Genomic DNA, 26,898 nt, shown 5'->3' on the forward strand with positions numbered 1-26,898 from the left:
TATAATTTATATAATAAGGTGCTGTGTAGCCACGGGGGCAGCCATTCAAGCTGGAAAAAGGGAGAAAAGGCACAGGTTACATAGCAGATAACAGATAAGATCTGTAGAATACAATTGTGTTTTATCTGTTATCTGCTATGTGCCTGTGCCTTTTCTCCTTTGAATGGCTGCCCCCATGGCTACACAGCAGCTTATTTATATAAATTATAGTAGACTTTCTGAAGTAAACACACAACTTTTACCAGTGCAGGGCAGCAGCACATTATATTTTAGTTACTTTTATACACTTTCATTTTTTGGCGTTACTGTTCATTTAAGGAGTGCTTCAAACACATTTTCCAGAGAACCCACAGTGGAGGCAGCCCGAGAAGCCTCCATGTTGGCCCAAGCTAATCTGTTACAGTCTGTAGTATGAGGAAGCTCGTAGAGTGTTAGTACCATCCTTTTTGGTGAAATATAAAAGCCCTTTCAACCCTGGTTTTCACTGACGCACCCTTTTGGGGCCCCCAACTTTCTGCTGTGGGGAAGAAATGGGTTCTAAAACACTGCCAAGGTTGATACAAAGATGTGGGTACACAAGGGGTTCAGCAGAGGCAATGTCAGAGTTAGGCAATGGTCAAAGGCAGGCAGCAGAGATTCTGCATCAAAAAACAGGCAGGATTAAAAAAGAAACGAAAACAAGCCTTTAGCTACGATCTAGAAATTTAGAAGCAGCTTGGGTAATGAAAATACACAAAGTAACGCTTTTAACTTTGAATTTGCCGTCAGAGTGCAGCACCGAAGGGGTTCAAGACCTTATTGCACATGTGTGTGACTGGACACACACCACACCATAATGCGTGCCAATGCGTGCAGAAGATGACAAACTCGGGGACTGGCATCACACACCGGTCTCCCAGTACTTATAATGTGATGAAGCCTAGGAGCTGTACCTGACAAATTTGCAAGTGGGTAGTAACTAGGGATGCACCAAACCCAGTTTTTCGGGTTTGGCCAAACCACCGAATCCATGTTAAGGGATTTGGGCGAATACCGAACCGATTTTGAATCCTAATTAGCATATGCTAATCAGGATTTGGAAGGGTTAAATGTCCATTGGATAAAATGACATTGGCGCAACAATTAGTTTATGGGTTTCTAATTTTAAATGGATATTTGCATTTTCCCTAATTCACATATACTATACCATCTGTTACGCTAAACAGTTGCTTGTCCTCATTACTCTTGTAATAGATGTAGATGTAACCACTGATAATACCTTGTGACTGTCTTATTGATTAACTGCTTTATTGATGTTTTCTATGTATTTTACACTGTGTATTGGCCATGCTTTACAATACACCAAATATTCTTTTTATTTATAAATAGGTGTTCTTCATTGGAGTAGTAAGGAATAATGAATATAGCTTAATATCTGATCTGTATACAGTATTCTCAGGAGAGGTAGTTGTGCAATGAGCTGGAGCACTGAATCCATGTACATGTATTAAACAGTATGCAGAGAAGGAAGCCAAGACATTCTGTTTTGTACCCTTATATTGCACAGAAGAATGTTAATGGGTGCCAGTATTAAATTACTTTGCACCCTGTTAAAGGCAACAGACAATACACTTAAATAGAGTTTTTCTAATCATTGCATCTTTACCAGACATACCCCAGGAAATGCACATGGGCAGTTATGGAGCTGCAAATCCCAGCATCCCAACACCAGCAAACTGTAGGGATGATGCTAGGAATTGTCGTTTTGATTATGCACTATTGTTTATCTTTGTTTGTATATTTCTGCAACCAGACATCTTCATATTGTTAGTGGGTATACAAAACCTTATGTGCATATTTTATGGTGTGCAATGTAATATATGTGTGTGTGTATCGATATATCTATATACATACGTACATAAAGTAGACTGATGCAATTACACAAGTCGCTATCTATATACTAGAGCAGTGATCCCCACACCCTTTGGATGTTGCTCCCAGTGGTCTCAAAGCAGGTGCTTATTTTTGAATTTCTGGTTAAGAGGCAAGTTTTGATTGCATACAAACCCAGTGTAATTGCAAAACAGGGTCTTCTGTAGGCTGCCACTCAATGTAGGGACTATCAAATAGCCAATTATAGCTATCATTGGCACATCCTGAAACTTTTCATGCTTGTGTTGCTCTCCAGAACTTTTTAAATCTGCCCAATTTTCATCCAGATATAGGTCGAGTAGGCCTGTCTCAGGGCCTCGTACACAGGCCGATAAGCTGCTGATTCAGACCATTGGCAGTCTTTATTGGCCTGTGTATGGTCACCTTACACTTGGAAAGAATGGCCAAGTTGGGTCTGTTTATGCTGAAGAAAAAGCGTTTATTGGGGGTATAATAATAATTCATCTAATACTTCATTTACCAGTAGGTCCTTCCAGCAGACACAAAGGCATCCATTCCATTTAGAAGAAAAGTTTCATCTTGAGATTTGAAAAGGATTTTTTACAGTGAGAGCTGTAAAATTGTTGAATTCTCTCCCTAAATCAGTTGTACTGGCAGCTATCTTCAAGTAGAGGTTCAATTACTTTTTAGAAAGTTAGAAAATGCAGGGTTATTGAAAATAGTTCTTAATACAAGTTGATACAGGCACTGATTGGTCTGATCTATCAGTTTATTTAAACAACTGGTTCAGATAGTGTACCTTGCTTTATTCCATGAGTTTACTCTCTCCACTGTCAGAGTACAGAGAACCAGCCATTTTACTTTGTTCTATTTTTTTATTATAAATCTACATTTATGAATGTTTTTTTCCTAATATAAAGCACACTAGGGCCAGCGCTTTTGGAACTGTATGATTAATAATATTTCTTTTCTCAGAGGGCATCTTCACACACAGAAAAAAAGAGTGGCTGTGTAAACCAAGCACCAATAAATGTCTCAAAATAAAACGGCATTTTGTTTGTTTAGCTGATGCATAAACCCGGCAGATCTGGCACTATATATAAACCTGCGTAAACCCAGCAGCTTTTCATACCAGGGGTTCATTTGTATGCTGAGGAGATTAGCCAGAATTTACTGTAGCTTTGCCCTGGGGATCCAAGGACTCCCTGGGAATTATGCTCTGACGAAATTATGCAGTTGGTAAGATTAGAACAAACCCTTCTGCTACTGAGACAAACCTTGGTCACTCTCAAGGCCTCCTAACTTGAAATCATTCTAATTTTAAACCTTTTTGATCATCCAGCCTCAAAAGCTACTGGCTTTTATAACCGCAACCACCATTATTGCCCAATTTAAGGAGGGGTAGAGAGTTTGAAAGTGGTCAGATAGGAAAAAACAGGTACTTGATCTATGTTGATGGCTTTTTTTTCTCCCCCTTTTCCCTTCCTCCTACCAATATTTTTACAGCTGTTGACATAGATTGAGTTACATGTGGCTCTACCGTATCCCAGTGGTATAGTTTCAAAGATCTGTTCACCATAAACTGTGCTGTTCTCAAGTAAATGACTCTGACTTGGAGAAAGCACAGTAGTTTAACTGTTACTATAAATACAGGAGCTAAGACATTTTAATTATAATTTTTGAGTTATATAGCAGTCGGCTAGGATACCAAGCATTTATTAAAAAGGCAAAAAGTGCGTATAGGTTGCAGTGCTCTCTTGTGGGCAAAGCAGTAATTACAAGTATTTTTAATGTGGTTATCAATAACAACTTTGTTTTGTAATCTATTGCCTGGTAGTGTCTCTTACATTATCTCTAGCTCAAGAATCTCTAATTTTACCTAATTTATTTTCAATTACATTGTAAACTACTGTCTTTTTATGTAAGAGTAAGCTCTATACCTTGTACATAACTACACTTGGCATACCACTGAAACAATGTAGCTGTATGTAGTATATCTTTATGTATATACCGCTACTTATGTACGCAGCACTGTACAGCAGAACAATAACTTGAAAGTACAAACAAGGGGTTATTACAATAATAGATACAAATAAATACAAAGTGTGATAATAAAAAGAAATACATATAAGTGCTATTGTGTTAAAAAGAGGTTGAAGGTCTCTGCCCAATAGAGCTTACAATCTGAATATGATATGATGTGATGATATGACTTACTGCCTGATCAGATGATATCATAACAATTAAAACATCTTTACTGGCAGCTCCATTTTAAAGGGAAACATTTCCAGTGTAAAACTTGATTTGTGTGGTTGCATGGAGCATAATTTGCAGCTCTTTTCCATGGGTTTCAACAGGAGACTGATAAGATCATTGTCTCAAATGCAACAATGCCTTGAAAAATCTCTGAACAAAGCTGAGTTTAACAAAAAAAATGGAATGCAATATAATTAGTAAAATACATTTTGCATAATAAAAACAAAAATGTGTTCAGAGTGTTGCCACACAGCTGGTATTTTACGGCAAAAATATGTCCAGTGAAATTAAATTTTGATGCCAATCTTATTAATAGGGTAGAAAGAATTGTGGATTTTTTTTTACAGAAAAGGTGGCATCCCTATCAGGGGCACTTCCAAAACAAGGCAAGTTGAGAAACATGCCTCAAGTGACAGTGCCCTGCAGGATGCCAGGACCACCCCTGGTAGCTTTAAGAACCAAACTTTTCATTTTTATAGTGGAGTTTCAGCTCTTTTAGTACAGAGTACAATTGTGCTTTCTGCACTAGTGATGTGGCCCCTTCTTGCCCCTAAAGAAATGCATAAAGGTAAGGTAGAGAACCTTGCCATAAATTTTCTTTAAACCAGAAGCTGGCTCCTTGTCTTACACTCTCTGCAAAAGCAAATCTGCCCCCTCTTTCCCCAGTGTGTGCACTGGACGTAAGCTTGGAGGGTGTAATTGGGGACCGATGAATGCTAGTATCCCAGTACCAACTGAATTACTACTTGTAGGGCTGAAGCTGGCATGTATTATTTCTTTTTATCCTCAACTTATGTAAAAACTGTGGACTAGTAATCATATTTTTATTTTGCCAGAAAGTAAGTCTAGTGGAAAGAATATAACTTTTTGTATTTTAATAAAATCTAGTTATACTACCGTGTAACACAGTCAAGTGTTTTAAAAGCTGAGGGGTTTGGAGCCAAATCTCAGTCCCTCTAACGATCCTGAAATCTGTCATTTAGCGTAAAAGTCGAAAGTCAGGTGTTTTTATTTACATCTATCAAATGAAAATCTGGCAGGCTTACCAAAGATGAAACTTAGGCTAAAGCCACACTGGGCTAATTCTCCGAGCTTTTTTCATGTGCCTGAACCCCGGGTTCTACGGAGCAGATTTCGACACTGAAATGCATACTAGCACATTTCGGCAGACCCATTGGCTCTGGATGCAGACACATTCAAAAGCTGATCAGAGCGTGTCCATGTACATTTGACAGCCTGAAGCTGAAAACCTTATACCTTGTACTTTCTGAATCTTGCAAAGGATAATGTGTGGTGTTTATATATGACAGATAAAACCTGGTGTACTAGCATTTTGGAATGTAATATTCCATAAGCCTCATATTAGAGAGGTGTTTATTCTGTAATCCTGTAGAGAGCCATAAATGGCATTTGACCACCTTGTGTAAGAACTAAGGCTACTGCCACACGTGGGCGATTCTTAGTCTACAGATAAACACAGGACTAGAATCTGCCCCTACACTCTTGTAAGCTTCTTTGTGTCAGAGCGCAACTTCTTGTATATGTATTTCCACTCTGAAATCTGCTTCATGTGCCTGCACCTGGGTCGACACAATGGCTCTGGGTGCAGACACATAAAGAAACTTTTAGAAGCGAAGGGCAGATTCTCGGCCTGCGTTTATCTGCAGACTGAGAATCTTTCACATGTGGCAGTAGCCTAAACTCCTTTTATTCTACACAGCTTAGGGGCCCATTCATGAAACTAAGTCACTAAATTTTTGGATCCGAACTATCGTAAATGGTGCAAAAACCTTTCTGGCTTTGAAACTTCAATGCATGATTTTGGAAGCCTTCCATAGGACTCAATGGCACTCTACTGCTCCAACCTGGCCAAAAGATAGTCACGATACCAAAGCTTGAATGAATTCTGAAATGGTCTTATTCTTTGCGAAAAATACAACTTTTTCGTGGAAGTTAACATAAACCACGAAAAGTTGTGCTTTTTTAACAATATTATCATGGTCATTATGAAAAGTTCTGAAAATGAGAAAAAATTTGAGTTTTCTAAGAAAAATAAAAATTGTGGTTTCATGAATGGGCCCCTTATTGGTATATATGCGTACATGTGTAATTTTTTTTACCCTATTCAACCTGAAAGGCTACCACCATTGCTATTATTATTATTATTATTATTAATAACATTTATTTATAAAGCGTCAACATATTCCACAGCGCTGTACAATAAATGGGTTTCATACATTGGACATACAGAGTAACATATAAAGCAATCAATAACCGATACAAGAGATGAAGAGAGCCCTGTCCAATAGAGCTTGCAATCTACAAGGAGAAAGGGTTGAGGCACAAGATGTGGGAATCGGCATGACCAGAGTTGTGAGCGGTGTGGCACAGAGTATTGCTTTTAGCAGCACACTGAGGTATGTTAAACTAGATTAGGGTAAGCTTCTCTAAATAAACGCGTTTTTAGAGATCTTTTGAAGGCAGAGAGATTGGGAGAAAGTCTGACAGTTTGTGGGAGCGAATTCCAGAGAAGGGGGGCAGCCCTTGCATGAATGCAAGTGTGTGAGGAGGGAATGAGAGAGGAGTTGAGGAGCAGGTCAGTTTTGGATGGTACCTAGAGATAAGTTCAGAGATGTAGGATGGGGCAGAGTTATGAACTGCTTTGAATGTGAGAGTCATTAGTTGGCAGAGTGGCATGGCAGAGGAGGAGCTGCTACACAGCAGCTTAAATTTTACCACTGCAAGGTAACAGTACATTATATTTAATGCATATAAACCACTTTTAATTTGTGTTAACGATCATTTACCGTGTAAATACTTTCGATTGTACATATAGAGCAGAGTAACATACCCTTTGTTACCCTACTTTGTTACTATAGACTTGAATATATTTTACTTTTAATACAGCTTCGTGAAGCAGTTTTGTTTTTTTTGGCAGTTTTAAAACACATAGAAAAGCAATGAACTATAAAAAGAACATAAGGAAACGTTTACCAAGCAGTTTTCAGCATCGAAATGGCAATCGCTGATTGCGGATGCTAGGATGTATACTTTAATGACAACAGTTGACCATACGATATGTGGATCGACTGTCTTCTAAAAGGTTTTTGAACACACTTATGCATTCCAGGTAGAGTTCCAAAGAATTTGCAGTTGAATGGTCTGTGCATGATGCACAAGGCAATTAAGCTGTCTTGCTCTAAGGCTGTGGAGGTAGCACACCCTGGTTATACAGTGATGAATCATATGTATAACACTATAATAAAAACAGTACCCCTTTACTTTATATTTATCTGGATAATAAGTAATTTGCCTTGCAAAGATCATACTTATCATAGTTGATCAATAGGTATACAATCAAGCAATTTAAACAAGGTACAGGGACATTATCTTTAGTACATGGGATTATAACGCCTTTTCCCTAAAGTAAGGTAGGGTAAATAAGAACTGCTGTACCAGTTAAAGTGCAGCTCTGCACCTAACTTCTGATAAGATGCAAGTAGGGGTCATCACAATAGTGGCAGTAAATTTTGTATTAAAAGTGATTATAGCAATCCTACTAGATATATACAAGATATATATATATATATATACACTGTATATGCAAGGTCATTCTCTGGTCCTATGCTGTATGCCTGCATGCTATTGATACCCCCACTGCATCCTCTCTCTCTGTCTATCTATCCTTCTCTTGTTCTCCTGAGGTGCAGATGGTCACATATGCAGGTTAACTGGAACAGCTGGAGACACATTATTAGCATCGTGCTGCTAACTCATAATGCTTAGATTTTTTTTTTCTAAAACAACGAAAAAAATTGCAAATATCATTGCAAACTTGTAGGACAGTGAGCCAATTTTGCCTTTCTGCTCTTGGTATATGTTATTTAGTTGTTTACTTGAAAAGGAAGTCATACTTATCATCCTGTTATGTTTAATAGCATAAATACACAGACTGTTACAGGAATGACAGAACCCAAGGTCTTTGGGGAATCCTAGACATTTTTTTTCTTAATGTAGCACATTTGTCTGTGTTGGCAGATTCTATGGAATATCATAATGTTGATAAATTTCACTGTAGGAACTGACATATAGCATATTTATAGCATTAATCCTTTTGTTAAAAAATGTGATAGAATTTTTATGGAGAAACGAGCTGTAAGCAATGACGAGCAGACGGCAAAAAAAGCAGTGTCACATCTATTGTTTGTTCCAGCATGCTGGTGCTCAGAAAACAGAAGTGATATAACTTAGGATGCACTAAAATCAAAATTTTTTTATGTATGTTTATTTTGGTTAAATGATTTAAATGTTTCTTTTTTTACAGTAATGACTTTTTGTCTCTGCTTCTAATATTCTTTTACCGGCTGAATACACTAGCTGCTGTTATAATATTATTCTTTCTAAAAATGCTGGTTGTGAGTGCTTGGTAAATGTGGTTACTCTTTCTCCTCATTGATGGCATGCCCCATTTAACCTTCATGTTGTCCGATTTATTTGTTGAATACACATTCAAAGTCAAAGCAGTGCCTTCTGTCGTGGTGCTCAAAGGGCATTTTATGTTCTCCTGTCCGTCTTGAACTGAAGCCACTTTCAAAAGCTTCATCATTATGCAAATTAGCTCAACTGGATTTGCTCCCACAGATGCCTCACCAGGCAGCATAACAGCAGGAGGCTTTTTCAAGTTGGGTTTAGTTTAGCAATATGTTGGCCTCTCTGCCCTCACAGATGCCAATGCCCAATTTAATATAAAAGTTGAAATTGAGCCTTGACATTATTTTGGATGCCATTGATACAGATACATTGTTATTCACCTCTGGAATCTGAACAAAAAAATACAAGGCATTTCTGTTTGGTATAGCAAATACAACAAACTTTTTTTTGTATTTAGAGGCCTTTAATGCCTCATCAGTTAGTATATACCAGCTAAGGGAGTGATTTGTTCTTAACAAGCTTATAAAATACTTGAGTAATTTGTGAGTTTATTGGAGAGCTGATTACAAACATCCCCTTATGTACTCTACAATGCTAAATTAACATCACCAATAAACAACAGGATATCTTTTAAGCTTTTTCCCCTTACTTTAATGTTTGACAAATTGTGTAAGTTTGGTACATTTAAAAATGTTCAGCCCTGGACCGTAATTGTAGCACATGCTAAGTTGTCTGTAATATACAGATTCAAATTAACTCCACTTTGGTAAATTACATGCAAGTTGTTGCACACATTTTCCCCCTGCTTTTGTGTTCATATGGTGTTACTTCCAGGACAAGTGTTGTGTTAGGTCCTGATAACCCAGGGATAAGTTACCCACAGAGTTTCAGCCGAGTCGCAGAAAGTATTTCACCAGAGAAGGAAGTTTTATTTGATACAGCACAGAATACAAGGGCATTCGGTTTTCTGGAGAGATCTCCTCTTTTAATTTACCTGGTATCATGACATCATCAGGTAGCTTATTGTGTTTGGCCAGCACAGCATTTTATCCTTAATTGGGCATTTAGCACAATATCCAGGCAAAGTTTCTATAGGCAGCATAACTTTTCTTATTCATAGGTTTCTCAAACTGTAGCAATTTCTTAATCTTCTGCTTCATGAGCTGCAGGCTATTAACTTCCTATTTTTCCTTGGCTAATTTTGGATATCTAAACCACACAGTATAATAATTGCATGTAGCATAATGGATATATATATATATATATATATATATATTTATATTTATAATATGCAGGTAAATGTAATACATAGGGATGCACCGAATCCATTATTTTCAGATTGGGTCGAACTCTGAATCCTTAGTAAAAGATCTGGCTGAATACCAAACTGAATCCGAATCCTAATTTTCATGTAGAATTAAAGAACGTGTGGCTAAACATTTTCACCTTCTGTGTTTGTGACAAAAAGTCACATTTGTATTCATCCAAATCCGAATTCTGCTGAAAAAAGGCGAATCCCGAACCGAATCCTAGATTCCTTTCATCCCTAGTAATATAATCATAAAGCTATGCTATTAGTAAAATACCTAGGTAACCATGAAGCATGAGGCTTGTCTGATATTTTAGGCCTTAACATAAGTAAAGGAATAATCAAACACTCACAGTTAAGGCCTTTAAAAATGAAGCCTTCTCCTATATCTGATCTTTGATATTGATACTCATTTACTCAACCTCTGTGCTGCCTCAGACCTTTAGGTGGCCATACAGTACATGCAACAATATTATCGTATGAAACAATGTTTCATACAGTATTCATTGCATGTATGGTGGAGGTTGAGGCAACCGGTATCGCCAAAAACTTCAGATATTGGTTTTCTCGTCGATCAGACAGGATGGAAAAATTTTTGATTGGGCGCCACAACAGCAAATGTTAATGAATTGTCAGATAGAGGTAGAATTCTTTTGTTTCTACCTGCATAGCTAACAATTTAGCTCTTAAAACAATGGTCTTAACCAATGGTCACTGGAAAGAGCATAATTGTAACATGTATGGCTGCCTTTAGTCTCTCTTCTTCTCCAAGCAGTGCTAGTCTTGGTGCTAGACTGGTTCAGCTGGATATTCCCTGTCTGTTAGTTGGGACGATTTGATCTGCACTAAGAACAAATCTGCCCATAGCAATTAGTACAGTTCAGCTAACTTCAGGGTTCATGGCACATGGTTGGTTTTCTGCTATGTATGTGCACTTACAGTTTGTTCACATGCCTGTCAATGAGCACACATAGACACACAGAATGAAAGGCAGTAGATTATCTTCTTTTCACGGATGTATATACCTGTAAATAAGGTAGCGGGTCTGAAAATCAGGTTGCGGGTCTGTGGGGGGAGGGGCAATGATACAAATGGGTGTGGCAGGACAGATTGGGCCCAATCAAGCAGCTATTTGGTAAGTTTAGCAGAAGGGACAGAGGAAGAGGTGAGAAAAGGGCAAGGGCATAACCCAGGTAATTACTAATTTACCAGCAAATACACTATGTAATACCAGCTCAGCCTTGGCTGGTATTTTATTAGCTAGGCTGGTGTTCAGGGCTGAATCGTCAGATATGGAGGTAGAACAATAAAAATTCTACCTCCTTCTGCCGATTTTGCTCAGCGCCTTCAATGGCAAGTCGACCAATATCTCCACTGCACAAAGAACAGCCACATTATTAGTGACATCCTAGACAAAAGCAAATTTGAACTCAAAGATTTATTTGATTCTGTTCACTAAACAATTGCTTGTGGCCTATGTATTTCCAGTGGATATTGAAACATTAAGATTGTCATCAAGTTTCATATATGATTCCCAAAACAGATAGCAGTATTTTATCAAGGGACTTTGGGGCTGTTCATAGCTTGTATTGCAAAAAGAAGACAACAAAACATTTTTGCACTTTGCTTATGTACAGTTATACAAGCATCTTTTGTTTTGTCCTTGAATGGCCAAGTATACTTTGCACTGGTATTGTCCTCATTCTGTGCACCTGGGCCCCTAAGGGAAAGAAACGGGTTGCTATTTTTGTGGCTAATGGTGGCTTTAAAAAGGGCATCACTGTCTAGTTGCATAACTGGCACAACAAAACGAGTGCTTGTCAAGGAGAATCAGTGAGATCCTGCCACCTACTGTTCCAAAACTCAAAAGGAGGCTCTGATCCTGTCAAATCCAGCCAAGCTTCTAGAAAATATCTCCACTAGCAAATCTCCAGATGCACAGAGCAAGAGACATTGACAATTATCTGTTGTCAGATGTAACAAAGACAAAAACAGGCAAAGGAGTATCTTGTCTTTGGCAGAATGTTAAAACACAGATGACGCTGTTAAAAGATATCAGTTAAAGGTTTTAATAGTCATAAACATCTATGTGCCAGTAGAATTACTTGAAAGGTAACTTTGCAGAATTATTTTTTATAAGATAATCGAAATAAACGTTGTTTTTCCTGGTGCAACTGCAATATTTCTCAGCAAAAGACACATGGAATGTTGGTGATGATCAGTCAGACTGGAATACGGGCTACAGATATAGCCACAACATATGGTGCCCCTTACTGTTCTTTGTATTCTTTCATATTAGGGTCAAAACACCCTGTGTGCCATAACAAAAAGGAGTGCTTTATTGCTTCAGATATCAACAACATATCTTTATATAATTATGGAGTTATTTAAATATGCTTCTAAGCCTTTACAAGGCTAATTACATTAAACTGTATTTTGTGTATTATTTTTGTAATAAATACTAAAACTAGTGTAGGTTATATACATGGAGATCATTAACCACTTTACTGTCATCAAAAGCAATAGGTTCTTAATGTGGCAGATGAAGATAACAGCCATCGACACATGGATAAATAACTTGATTTTGCGTGTGATCAGAGATTTTTTTCTAGCTGATTTTATGCTTTGGCCCCAAGTGGCCCATGGATAAAAAAAATAAGAGAAGGGTCAGTTAGGAGGTTTTAGTGCTTTCATTGTTTCTATGGCAACTGACCTAAAGCAAACCCCTGAGGATTTTGCAAGGCTCCCCAGGTGATAAACTTGTCATCAGTACCATCAATGCCCAGCCATTCAGAACCCAAGAGTGCCTCATTGTACGAGAGCTATTTTGATAAGCATCTTTGTCTCCCCCCCTCCCCCCCACTCCCACCCCGCAGTGGTAACATTCTCAGACCTCATTTGTGCTTTTGGAGCCCTAAGAAGCAAGAGGATAGTGCCCATTTTTTTAATGCCTTGACACAGTTTGGAAACACAGCCTCTTGGGAAATAAATAAAGGGAGCTCAGACTTTTCCTCCTGGATTAATTAGAGAGCAGGTAGGAGCCAGAAATATAGGGCAGAGAAAAGGCTTGGTGCTATAAAAACAAACGGAGGAATGGTTGAAACAAGCACAGTTTTGCAAGTGTATTCACCTTACTTATTGGATACTGTGATCTAACTGCATACATAGAAACTAACAGTTTCCAAATTTCTGTATTTGGGTGTATGTAGTCAATTGCCTGTGTGTCAATCACCGGTCTTATATATATATATATACACATAAAATTGGAAGCCGCACGCACAGGTCTTAGAAGGATAATAGTCAATATTTAATGCAAAAAGTGAACTAACTAACGTTTCGGCTGTAGCATTAGCCTTTCTCAAAGTTACACCAACAAGTGAAAGAAAACCATAAATACTGTGTATGGCGGGAAATTCAAACAGTGACGTGGTGCTTTCAGACCCCAGGGACCCTACCCCTGTAGTTATCACATCATCAATTCAGTTGAAATAATATACTCTTATGGGTAAATACTGTATACCAACAACTATATTTACCCATTACAGTATATTGTTTGCAACTTAATTCATGGTATGATCACTACGAGGTTAGAGTCCCTGGCGTCTAAAAGCGTCACACCATTTGCATTAAATATTGACTATTATCGTCCTAAGACCTGTGCGTGCATTTTTCTGAACTCTGCACCCAGGCATACTTTTTCTTTTTCATGAGTGCCAGCTGTTCCTGTTCCTATATATATATATATATATATATATATATATATATATATATATATATACAGTATGTGTGTATATATATATATATATATATATATATATATATATATATATATATACACAGCAGCGAAGAGATCCGCACTCACAGGACTTAATCTGGTGTTTATTGAGAAGACTAACGTTTCAGCTATATCACTAGCCTTTTTCCCTGGCGTCTAAAAGCGTCACACCATTTGCATTAAATATTGACTATTATCGTCCTAAGACCTGTGCGTGCATTTTTCTGAACTCTGCACCCAGGCATACTTTTTCTTTTTCGTGAGTGCCAGCTGTTCCTGTTCCTATATATATATATATATATATATACAGTATGTGTGTGTATATATATATATATATATATATATATATATATATACATATACACAGCAGCGAAGAGATCCGCACTCACAGGACTTAATCTGGTGTTTATTGAGAAGACTAACGTTTCAGCTATATCACTAGCCTTTTTCAAAGTGACTCACACAGCAAAACCAGTGCCTAATTAACATTCAGTGGCGGGAAAAGTGGGCGCTGAAGCAAAACAAAAACAAAACAGAGCTCGACTGGTGAGAAAAAAACATCAGCTACATCATCATAGATTTGTTGCAAAGTTAATTCAAGTACCTTAGAGTCGGTGAAGGAATAGGGAGTTCACACTAGGCATATATTGCAATAATTAGGAGCGGTTACAATGTATTAGGGACTTACTGTTACAAATGTTACATCCAGTGTTGTAGCCAGATCCTGTGAGTGAGAGGAGGGAGTTGCAGGGCAATGACTGCTGTTCAAAGGGGAGCACAGCTGCTTACTACTCCAGGGGAAAGCCCTGTGTAAGGTGCGCATTGCCATGGCAACATCTATACGTTGCTATGGTCAAGTGTCTGGTGTGGCAAGGTTGTAATGCCAGGTTGTCAAAAGTAAAAAATAAAAAATGCGGAACTGGGACTTTCCAAATTAATACTCTATATTGGAAAAATTCAATAACCACTAAAGTTACAGGCACTCCTCTAAACTCAGAAACTCCCACCTAATGATCGATTGTGCTCATAAACATATCATTTTGGGGAACAGTGTAGCAAAAGTAACCTTACTTTTGTTTCCAGGGTACTATATCATACGTATGATATATATATATATATATATACATACACACAAACCGGATTCCAAAAAAGTTGGGACACTAAACAAATTGGGAATAAAAACTGAATGCAATGATGTGGAGGTGCCAACTTCTAATATTTTATTCAGAATAGAACATAAATCACGGAACAAAAGTTTAAACTGAGAAAATGTACCATTTTAAGGGAAAAATATGTTGATTCAGAATTTCATGGTGTCAACAAATCCCAAAAAAGTTGGGACAAGTAGCAATAAGAGGCTGGAAAAAGTAACTTTGAGCATAAGCCCTGTGAGTGCGGCATCTTTTTCCTGCATGTACCATTGTTTTGAATGAATGCACCCAGGCAAATTAAGACTACATTTAACGTGAGTGCCTGCTGCTATTGGACTTGGATATATATATATATATATATATATATATATATATATATATATATATATATATATATATAGTCCACACAACAGCACCACACTCCGAAAGTTGCTACAATGTAGCTGCCCCTGTGCACGGAATACCATATAGATACCAAATCAAACACAACCAGCACCAATGGTCTTGTGGTTCAAGCAAAGATTAGTGTATTATAATTTCATGTACAACCGACGTTTCGGTCCCTTTTGGGACTGGTTGTGTTTGATTTGGTATATATATATATATATATATATATATACACAAACAGGAGCACACCATCCAAAAGATCAGAGGCCCTGGGTGCTGGCAAAAAACAATAATAAAGAAGCAGAGAGCCGCACACACAGGGACTTTGCAAAAAGATAAAGCATTTATTGAAAAAGATCCGACGTTTCGAGCACCAACAGTGCTCTTCTTCAGGGACAAACCAAAATACCGTGTTTTTCCACCCCCATCTTTTTGCAAAGACCCTGTGTGTGTGGCTCTCTGATTCTTTATATATATATATATATATATAATATGTGTGTGTGTGTGTGTATAAATGAAAAGTTCCCGTGATTGTACTTTTCCCGTGATCCCCTGGATGTATTTTTTCCTCTCTCTCTCTTAGCACCCAGGCATTTGATATATTGTTTTGAGGGAGTGCTCCTTTCTTTGAAACTATATATATATATATATATATATATATGTGTGTATGTATGAATGTATATGTATATATATTTATATGCATATGTGTGTATATAAATATGTATATATATCACAAGTACCAGCAAGTGTATTGAAAATGTCCCATTGTACAACAATAACAAATGGAGTAATATAAGCCCTTTTTTTAATGTAAGCCTGTTTCTGGGCTCCTTAGCATGCAGACTGTAACAGCAGCTCAGCTGTAACAGGAAGAAGAGTGGTAGTAAAAGGCAGAACTAGCATGTACGTGTGCCTTTGTGTGCACCATGAATCGTATGACTCCAGGAGGTGGCCCTTAATGTTTAAAATGCCAATTTTTTATGAAGGATTACTCAATGGCACATACAGGTTTGGGATTCATTGGAAACCCATTATCCAGAAAGTTCTGAATTACGGAAAGGCCATCTCCCATAGACTCCATTATAAGAAAATAATTCTAATTTTTAAAAGTTATTTCCTTTTGCGCTGTAATAATAAAACAGTACCTTGTACTTGATCCTAACTAAGATATAATTAATCCTTATTGGAAGCAAAACAATTTTATTGGGTTTATTTAATATTTATATCATTTTTAGCAGACTTAAGTTATGGAGATCCAAATTACAGAAAGATCCCTTATCTGGAAAACCCCAGGTCCTGAGCATTCTGGATAACAGGTCCCATACCTGTACTACAAAAAAGTAAATTTTTATGAAAATGGTTTATTTAGATTTTTATGAAGATGGTTTAAATAGATGAAGCAGGGTTTTATATATGTGCTGCTTTATGTGATATATTTTTATAGAGACCCACATTTTCGAGGGTATAGTTTTCCTTTAAAAGAAGTATCTGCTTATGGCTGATGGAAAATGGAAAAAGGTTGAGTTAAGGAAAATGATCTCAAAGACATATAGACACATATAGACACATAAATGAAACATTTCAAGGCCTGAGAATTGTCACCCTAAAACAGACTAAAGTGCATTTTCTAGAGCAAATCTCTCTGGAGGCATTGGTCTAAATTACTCTTGACCAGTGTGCTAATGTGGTACATCCTTTTCAGACTTATAGCTGTTATAGCTGCAAAAGTTGTTTTACAAAATCTAATAATATTGTTTGAAACAGCTACCTAAGCCTGGTCCCCTGTGCTTCTGCTGATCTGTCTGAGTACTTTAAGAATAAAAAAAAAATGTAACAGTCAACTGTCCTAAGCCTGCCTTCAGCCTGCATCCTCCAAATCCTTTAATTCCCTGCACACGTGCTGCCAATAAGAAAAAGAACATCACAGTGCAATGCATTATGGGTTATGTAGTTCCTGCAGGCTGTTATGCTGTCAATGTTTTAGTCCCGTCGCCCATGCCAGGATTTCAAATGATGGAGAAAGAGCTGCATGACAACTGTTTTGCAACTTGATGCCAGCATATAAAAATGGTATTTATTCTTACGGTTACAGTTTTGTGTAAGACTCTTTGACAAATTTTGGTTCAGAGGCCAGAGTTCCCCTTTAATTTTTATGCAAACAACATGTTTTCAGCTTTAGGGAATGTTCTTAATTGATTAAGATTCTTAATTAACTTAAGACAAATTTTTGTGCTTTTAAATAAAAATATCACATTTCTTCCCACGTCCTGTTCTGTTGTGAAGTGATGAATTCTGGGCCTCTCATAGTGAGTGGTGCACAGATTCTCTGAAAAACAGAGGGACATTAAGTTGTGAAATTCATCATCTACGTTCCTAAGAGGGTGGGGGGAAGGTTCCAGCAAGCACAGGCAGACATCATTTACATTCGATCTATGGAATAAAATTTGTCTGTATAAATAGAAAAATACATTTCTATAAATTTTTGGTGTTAGTAGTTTGTGTTCATGCACCTTATTTGCATAAACCAAAATTAATGTGCTCCTGTCAAAGACGGGAGTATATTTTCCCCATAAGCCTCAGTAAAAAGTTGAGTACAACTGTAAAATAAAATGATGATTTTTTTCATTCGTAATATGAAAGAGAAAGCTAACCAACTCATAATTTAGACAATTGCTTTGATTTTTTATTCAGATTGTGATATTTCTAGCCGAACGTCTGAGCCACATTTGCTTCATGTATAGGACTGATGGGAACTGAACTATTGGTGTGTTTTATGTACATTACGCCTTGGTTTACTATTCAGGTTAACCTTTTGTAAGGAGTTATCTGAATTGTACATTATCCAATAAGGGTCGTCTTTGCACTTTTAACATAAAAACAGAGATATCTGAGCCAGTTTAAATATTAAAAGAGCAAAATAATTATTGCTAAATTTAGATGGGCATATCTTATCATATATATTATAAAAAGAAGCAATAAGACTAACTGGATGAGTTTTTACAGAAACAATTTTTAGTTGTTTAGTTCCTCCAGGGCAAAGTAAATTTTTTGCAGTAAAGAGTTTTTATTCTTCTATAGTTTTTGTATATATACACTAAGGGCCATAATTAGTCTATATAGACTTCTTTATGTATCACAAAAGCATACATCTTATACACATCTTTGGTTATTTAATTATAAAAAGATTTTTTTCACAAAGGAGGAGACATTGTGTGGTTGTGACCTGCAGTTTATGAGTTTGAAGCTTTTTAAATCTTTTACTTATTGTTAACATGAGACTAATTATCTATCCAGGATATGGCAAAGGCTTGTGATTGCTTCTCATGGAGATATGTGCTAGCAGGACCAGAGACACAGGAGATTATGTACAGTAACTTGTGTCACAGACTAATGACAGAGATTTACAAGTGGCAAGGCATGAGCATATATATATGTGCTTGCTCATTTCTCTATTCTCAGCAAATAGCATGCCTTTAGATTGGCACAATTAAAACAGCAAATGATGCATCAGCTAAATACTTTATTATTAATTACACTGCATACCCACCAGGAGGTTCCTATAATTGACACAGCCCGTAAAAACAGTATGAAATGTTGAATGCATAGCGCCTTGTGACAAATTTACATAGCTGCTGAAACCTTAAGAAGCCAGATGTTTCTTGTTTACCTTGTTCATTCTGAGATAAAGGGCTTGCATTGCATCCTATAGATAACACAGCTCACTGCTTTTATTTTCAAGATGTGAAAACATTCTGGTTAAGTGTGAAGGAAATATTTCACTAATGTTGTTATGCTGTAGGAATTAAAATCTATTCTGCCTCTATATGGTAGGTGAATGCGTTTGAAGGATGAGCATTGTGGGGAAGGTGCAGAGAGGTCAATGCTAAATTATGTGCCTAAGAATTATACAAATTCTTGCCTTTGACATCTTTAGACACCGCCTAGGTTTCACCTTTAGAATTCTCATAATCGACTCCTATTGCTGTCATCCTCCTCTAGATGGTTATGGAAATAAGTAGTTGTCTGTCAAGAATCAAATGCTTTTGCAGACAAAAGTAGGTAGTGTGAACATTACAGGATACTATCATCTCTGCATGATACTTGTGCACAAAGCTCTCTATGTGCCTCTTTTGGCCTGACATAGTTTCAGCCTGACAGAATCCAGCAGGCCTGCTTGTTTTAAACAAGAGCACATCCTATTATTTTTTATGAGTAGTGAAGTGGAAAATGAATGCTTATTACACTGCTATTCAGTTCTTTTTTTTCCCCCTTAAGATAATCACATTTGCATCTCTAGGTGCTAATGGATCACATTTAACGTTTTCTGTCTGTTGATGAAAGGAGTTAAACAGAATTAGGAGCATGTTCAAGAACAAATATTTAAGTAAGGGTAAAAATGATCACAGTGATCAAAAGAGAGTTGACAGGAGCTTTTGAGCATTCTAGTAAAGTGGAATTTGAAGCCTGGAACCCAGTTACTATAACAATAATTTGGCTATTTACAATCACACTTATGTACAAAGATGCGTTTTTGTTGGATAGATTATTAACAAATGTCTGCATAATGTAAAATACTTGTCTATCTACTTGTGTATTCTAAAACCTCACATCCTATTGTTTTGCTGACACTGCCTTGTCGCATGGAAAGAACAAGGCCTATGTTAAGATGTCAAAGACGCATTATGTGTTCATAAATAATTCAGAAACTCTTTTTGTGAGATATGTCCACCTCTTTGCTGCACAAACTTTAGCCACAACTAAGTTTGTATAAAGGTTTCTTCTGAGTAATTGCAGCCATATAATAATTTTAATAAATGTATACATTTGTAGATGATTATAAGGAAATATTGTCAGGTTTTTCTAACTATTTATGAAAAAAATCATTAGGAATACATTTTGTTTTAAAGTGCATTTGGCTTAAAAGAAAGAAATGTTTTAAGTATCTTGTTTTTTGGTTTGTCAGTATCATGTTTAATATCTTAAAAACAGGTACCCTCAGCTGGTGCTAATGCTGGCAAACTAGTATACTGTTGCATTCATACAACTCTTTAATAAAGATGTACATGTCACTTTAACAAGTTTAAACCACTTTACATGATGCAAAGGTCACACTTGGGTCTTTTGCTGGAAAATTGCTCTTAAAGGTTGAAATCTATTTTTCTTTTTATTTTTTTTATTTCAGAATAATTTGAACTGATGCAGTCAACATCTGTATTTGTATGGCTTTTTAAAAAAATTAAATTGCTGTATATAAATGTGTAGGGATTTTCTGTAAACCTACATCTTAAATGTAAAAAAAAAAAATCCATTAGAATTCTGAATTATAGTTAAAATGCTTCACCTGGGTATTGTAGTTTACTTTTCTAGCTGACAATACACAGCCTGAATTTCCATACAAAAATAATTTTTGGCTAAATGTGATGGGGAAGCAACACACAAAGGCTCATTTAGGTCAGTAACTTCAGTAGTGTTCACGTCAAGAATAAAGTCTGCTGTTGTGCACATTGACACCATTTTTTAAATGTGCTTGTGCCAAAGATGTTCCTCACTTTTCTATAGATGTATCCAATTTTCTTTAATGCACATGCATGATTTCATCAAACCAGCTCTCTCTTAAGCTGGGACTTAACACTGCATTCTGTGTAAAAAAACATGGCAAATCGCATCCAAAATTGCACACTGCACTTGTATTCTTAAACAAGCCTTATGGTCTGGTAGTTCATCCAGAGGAAGCATACATCCACTTTTAATTTAAATAAAGAGCAGTCCTGCATAAAAGGTTTCTGATGCAAGTAAACAGCGTTAAAGCTTACAGCCTACAAGGAGAATACTGCATTTTACGTTGTAGTGTCACTAACAAGTGTGTATCATTTGAACCTTGCAGAGGAAGGAATCAATCATGAATGCAAGCTGTGCAACCAGATGTTTGACTCTCCGGCAAAGCTTTTGTGTCACCTGATTGAGCACAGCTTTGAAGGCATGGGAGGAACGTTCAAATGTCCTGTTTGTTTTACAGGTAAGAGTGAAAAACCCAGACTAGCTTGGGTATGCATGGTTTGGTTCAGAGAAGACACTGGGGAATTTCAGAAATTCATTATTACTTTTTATATATTCCAGAGGAAATATTCAGTTTGGTGTGTATCATGTAAATTAATCCTGAAAAATGCATCTCTATAGAATCATTGCAAAAAGGAAATGATGATTTTTCCAACAGATGCCACTTAAACAAATGAGCAGTGCTATATGAGCAGTGTGCAGAGTGTATCCAAAATGAGTACAATTCTGTCTAAAGAGTGCATGGTTTGACTGTGTAGACAAGAATCCTTACCCCAACCTAATGTTTGTATATAATTATTTTATTTAAGGAACAGGAATAAACATGTAAAAAGTGGGTTGGCAGGGTTAGAATGCTGCCAACAGTATAGGGAACATGAGAGTAGATGGGAGCAACTACTGATACAGTATATGGAGAGGGGCATAAAAACTGGTGGAATAACACATTACCTTTTATTCTTTTGATTTTAAATTTATATCCTGTCTCAGGACACGCAGCTTTGTCACTAAAATCCTTGTTTAAAATTGCTTCTTAAAAATGTACAGTTATTTAGATTCACTATAAGAGACAATTTAGTTAATTATCTATAGGGAAACTGCTACCTTACCAACTACACTTTTGAAAGAAGTAACATAAATACTCGAGTTGCTTTTTTTTTTTCTCCAAAATCAATCAGGTAATAGTGCTGCATCAGCACAATTCTGTGCTGAAATCCATTTTTTTTAAAAGAGCAAACAGGGCTTTTTTTTTTATTTTTATATATAATTTTGAATTTTTACATGGTGCTGGCCATTTCATTACTTTCCCAGGTGCCCCCACCCATGTGACTTGTGCTTAGATAAACTTCAATCACTCTTTTACTACTGCACTGCACTCTACTACTGCACTGTAATGTCCCTTCCCAACTTCCCCCCCCCCCAGCTGCCAGATAGCAACTCCCTGACACCTCTGCTGAAGGATTCAGCTGCCTGAACTAATAGTGCCTCCATGAGCTAAGGAGGTGACAGACGGGGAGATTAGTCGCCCTGCGACAAATCTTCGTTGCCGGCAAGAAATCATACACATTGCTGCAATTTCTAGAAGTCACCCAAAGATTCCTCTTAAGGCAACTCCGGAAATAGTAGCGACGCATATGCCATCCCACTGGCAATTTACATTCTTGCTGGTGGGATGGCATTGCGGGGAGATTAGTCGCCCACGGCAATAAAGATTTGTCACGGGGTGACTAATCTCCCCGTCTGTCACCTCCCTAATACCACTTCTGGTACCGCTAAATTTTAGTGAGTGGGTAAATGGGCAAAACAGCCTTCCCATAATAAAGGGTGGCTTCAGGCATTTCTCTAGCACTGAGGCTAGTAGCACATAGCAGTTTTTTTCACAATTAGCTTATACAGTAAATTTTATATACACACAGTATGGAATGGTACATTGATTTCTATGAACAATAACTCCAGATCCTAAACACTGTTATTGTACAGCGCTGCGGAATATGTTGGCGCTTTATAAATAAATGTTAATGTAATAATGTAATGTAAATACATTTTACAATAAGGGGCAGAAGTAGTGGCATCCAAAATACATTAAATAAAGTGAGAGCAGGTAATGGCTAGGAAAGCAGCGAATGTCCTAAAAGCATGTTTTATTCTTCCCTCAACATCAACACTTTTATTAAACATGCTTTGCAATACCTTTCCTTGCCTACAAGGGTAATATATACTGACATGTATATTTGGTTGGTTTGTAGCAGACACCAGTGATAATTTTCTTTGGTGTCACTAAGACCTGGTGGGATGAAAGGTTACAATTGTATAATAAATTTAAACACATGCAGTAAACTCCAGCGCTCCTAATTTACCTGCAAGGTCCATGCATACTTTTCCCTCTAACATTTATGTTACGTAATGGAGAGTTAGCACTAAGGTTACTATTAGCCTGTTTTCTTTGTACCAGAGGGATCTCCTTAGCTGGCAAACTGTAAGCCCCTAGGACAAAGTGCCATTTTGATTGGATTAGTGGAAGAGTACATATGTTGAGGACTTCGCATACCAGTCAATTGAACTGAAGAAGCTGCTCGGATGAGTAGTGAAACGTCTTCAATGATTACTTAACAAGTCCAGTTGCTTTATATTTATTTATACTAGATATGGCCAGAATAAACAAAACAATGTTGTTTTCAACATGAGTAAAAAATATTTATGCTGCGTTTTGATGGTACTGAAAATTTGTGTTACTGATAGAGTAGGTAGTTTCAAAAAGGGGTTAGTTGGCTTTTAGCAAGTGGTAAAATACAGGGTTGCTGAAAATAAATCTTAGTACAAAGTAAATCTTGGGTATTAGTATAAAGTTAATCCAGGGAGTCGGGAAGGATTTTTTCTCACTCTGAAGTAAATTAATTAGGCTTCAAGTGTTAGTAACCAAGTGAAAAAACATTAATGTTCCTTAAGAATTCTTGCCAAAAAACTACATACTCCCTCCCCCACTTCCCGCTTAATTCCCCTTCTTGTAAATATGTTTGCCTGATGGTGGCCCCTCAGGTCAGTACAGGCCAGTATTAAGATCTGTTCTGCTGCTTAAAATAGGCATTCTAACAGAAATAGTAGGATTTTGTAAATCAGATATGATGATTCAGGTAAACTCTATGGTTGATTAATAACACTGCACAATGAGGTTACACATTTAGATGAATCTAACTACTACTGTGTTTTGTTTTAGTTTTTGTACAGGCAAATAAGTTGCAACAGCACATATTTGCAGTTCATGGCCAAGAAGATAAAATTTATGACTGTTCCCAGTGTCCACAGAAGTTCTTCTTTCAAACTGAGCTTCAGGTAATCTTTTGCAGTTGCAAATTTTGTACAGGGCTTCAGTCTCTAGATTTTTTTTTACCCACCAGGTGAGTGAGTCTAAACTATTGGGTTATAATAGGAGGATCCGAGGTATTCAGGATTTTATAGGTAGCTCTGAGCCTATCCCATAATTTGGAATGTGTTCTTTTTTGCAACCCACAATGATGTAAGGCTAATGTCAGACCATCTGTATGGCGTTTATTTTCGGCAAGCCGAAAAGCACTTTCTGAAAATATGTGCCCGGGTGCAGGCACATGTAGCCGATATCTGCCAAAAAACGTGAGACTTCTTATTTTCAACGGATATCGGCTACTTTTGCCTGCACCCAAGCATTTCTCATTCATTCGGGTGCAGGCACAGGTAGGGGCATTTTTGAGTGTATGGAGCATATTCTCAGCAAGACTTTTTGCTACGTGTGGCATTAGCCTAAGACATCTGTTCATAAGGAGTAATTTATGGAACTTCTCTTAAATGTGGGATTAGCTGTATCCCTAGCTATTTTGTTTCCCCTTTTCATCTTGAGCTTTTGGGTGTGTTTACTCACAGACAGAGCCAATGTTAAGGACAAGAATATATGAGAATATAACTATATGAAGCCAGTTTTGGTCATTTCCTGATTCCAAAGAATATTAAAGGAGTTGATAAAACAAAAATGAGAACACTCTTGATAATGAGGTGCTCTTAGTGCATATTGTACCTTTACAATATAATATTGTACCTTTAAAGCTTTATACTAGGTGTATACCGTCCCTTTAAACACTGTTATGTCAGATATGTATGGGTTTGATCTTATTGCTTGAGCTAGTGGTTCTATACATCATGAGAAGAGAATGTGCAACAATGGGCATCTCTGCCTTGTCGCATTGTTAATAGCAAAGGAGCAGGAATAGTAGCTAGAGTTACAAACTTTTGCTGACGTGCTAATGTATAGAGACATTACTGCCTCATTGAAGTGAGGGCCACACATGGAATTGCATGGAATGCTACTCCCAATCCAACATGTCAAAAACCTTCCGCATCCAGAGATTGTAAGAAACTAGGGGTAGATAACATATGGATTAGGTTTGCTATCCTTTTGATATTATCAGCGAAGTTTTATCTAACATAAAAACCCAGCCAGTTAGGGTTAGTAAGCTTTAGTAATAAGCTAATCAAAGTGCTAGGATTTTTGTGGATATTTTAAAGGAGAATGTCAAAATTTAAAAAGCATACTGCCAAATAGTCCTCCTATTGTTTAGTAAAAACACCACACTTTTGGCTCACCTAATCAAATATTTACTCAGTCACACTTACTTCTCTCATTTTCTGTCTGTTTTCATGAACAGGCAGCCATCTTTAAAAAGGTATTCTCCCTTCCTTTCCCTCCTTGCTTCATACTGCACATGTGTTTCATCCCCCCCCCCCCCCCCGGCTTCTGATTGGCTGGTGGGCATGTGTAGCTCAGAACAGGAGACAGGATCAAGTTACACACATGTACATTGCTACTGAAGGCTTTTACTTTTAGCATTTTACTGCTAGCTGACTTGCCAGTTCATCAATATGGCTGTTTTTCTAGCTATTTGTTACTTTCAGTAGATATGTTATATGTTATAGTTCCCTGACGAAGGTTCCAGTAGGGAACTGAAACGTTGGATTAATAAACTCCACCTGATTGCACCTTTAAACATGACTGACTGCCAGTGACTATCTTCGTGAAAATCCTGTGAGTGCCGACATTCTGTATTCTTATATATATATATATATATATATAAACAAGAACAAACGGAGCACACCCTATTGAAATTCAAATGCCCAGGGTGCTAGCAAAAAAATATAAAGCAAGAGAATGAGCTGCACACACCAGGACTTGGCAAAATTATAATAAGTTTATTTAAGAAAAGAGATCCAACGTTTTGAGCACTAACTGTGCTCTTCCTCAGGGAAGAGCACAGTTAGTGCTCAAAACGTTGGATCTCTTTTCTTAAATAAACTTATTATATTTTTGCCAAGTCCTGGTGTGTGCAGCTCATTCTCTTGCTTTATATATATATATATATATATATATATATATATATATATATATATATATATATATATAATTATTATTTTTTTTTTTTTGCAGTGCTATTAACAAAAATTTAAAAGAGGCCATTTTGCAAAAATATAATAAGTTTATTTAAGAAAAGAGATCCAACATTTTGAGCACTAACTGTGCTCTTCCCTGAGGAAGAGCACAGTTAGTGCTCAAAACGTTGGATCTCTTTTCTTAAATAAACTTATTATATTTTTGCCAAGTCCTGGTGTGTGCAGCTCATTCTCTTGCTTTATATATATATATATATATATATATATATAATTATTATTTTTTTTTTTTTGCAGTGCTATTAACAAAAATTTAAAAGAGGCCATTTTGCATAAAAAGCTACAAATTAATATTTGTATAATATATCTAGAAGCTGACATCTCTGAAAAATATATCCTTATCTTGAGCAACAATATATCTCATGCAAAATTGTATCATATCACTGATATGTAAAATGCCCTGTTAAAGGGGTTGTTTACCTTTAAACGCTTTTGTATGTATGTTTTCTTTTTCAGTATAGTTGTTCTCAGATAGTACACCAGAAATGAGTTTCCTCAAAACCAGCTGTTATATAATTGATACAATAGTTGTTAATAGTGATGAGTGTAATTTTTCAGCAGAAATGGATTAGCGGTGAATGTCTGTGTTTTGGCATTGGCAGATTTTTTCACAAAATGCTGGTGAAAATTCTGCATAGAAAAATTTGATGCGTGACAAAAAAATTGTAGCACGGGTAAAAAAAAAAAAAAAAATT

General features: G+C 36.8%; 1 protein-coding gene across 3 annotated transcripts in view; it reads left to right on the forward strand.

Annotated features, from left to right (window-relative positions):
- Window positions 1–26,898, forward strand: part of znf423 (zinc finger protein 423) — a 232,346-nt gene that overhangs the window by 188,777 nt on the left and 16,671 nt on the right. For 2 of the 3 annotated variants that reach the window (XM_004913546.4, XM_002937371.4), the window contains exons 6-7: window positions 21,066–21,197; window positions 23,949–24,064. In XM_004913546.4, coding sequence (XP_004913603.1) covers window positions 21,066–21,197; window positions 23,949–24,064 — 248 coding nt within the window. Of the gene's footprint in view, window positions 1–21,065; window positions 21,198–23,948; window positions 24,065–26,898 lie in introns of those variants that run through there. The other variant, XR_208509.4, reaches the window with a different exon arrangement.

The sequence above is a fragment of the Xenopus tropicalis genome, chromosome 4 (assembly GCF_000004195.4).
Source record: "Xenopus tropicalis strain Nigerian chromosome 4, UCB_Xtro_10.0, whole genome shotgun sequence".
NCBI classification, from domain to species: Eukaryota; Metazoa; Chordata; class Amphibia; order Anura; family Pipidae; genus Xenopus; species Xenopus tropicalis.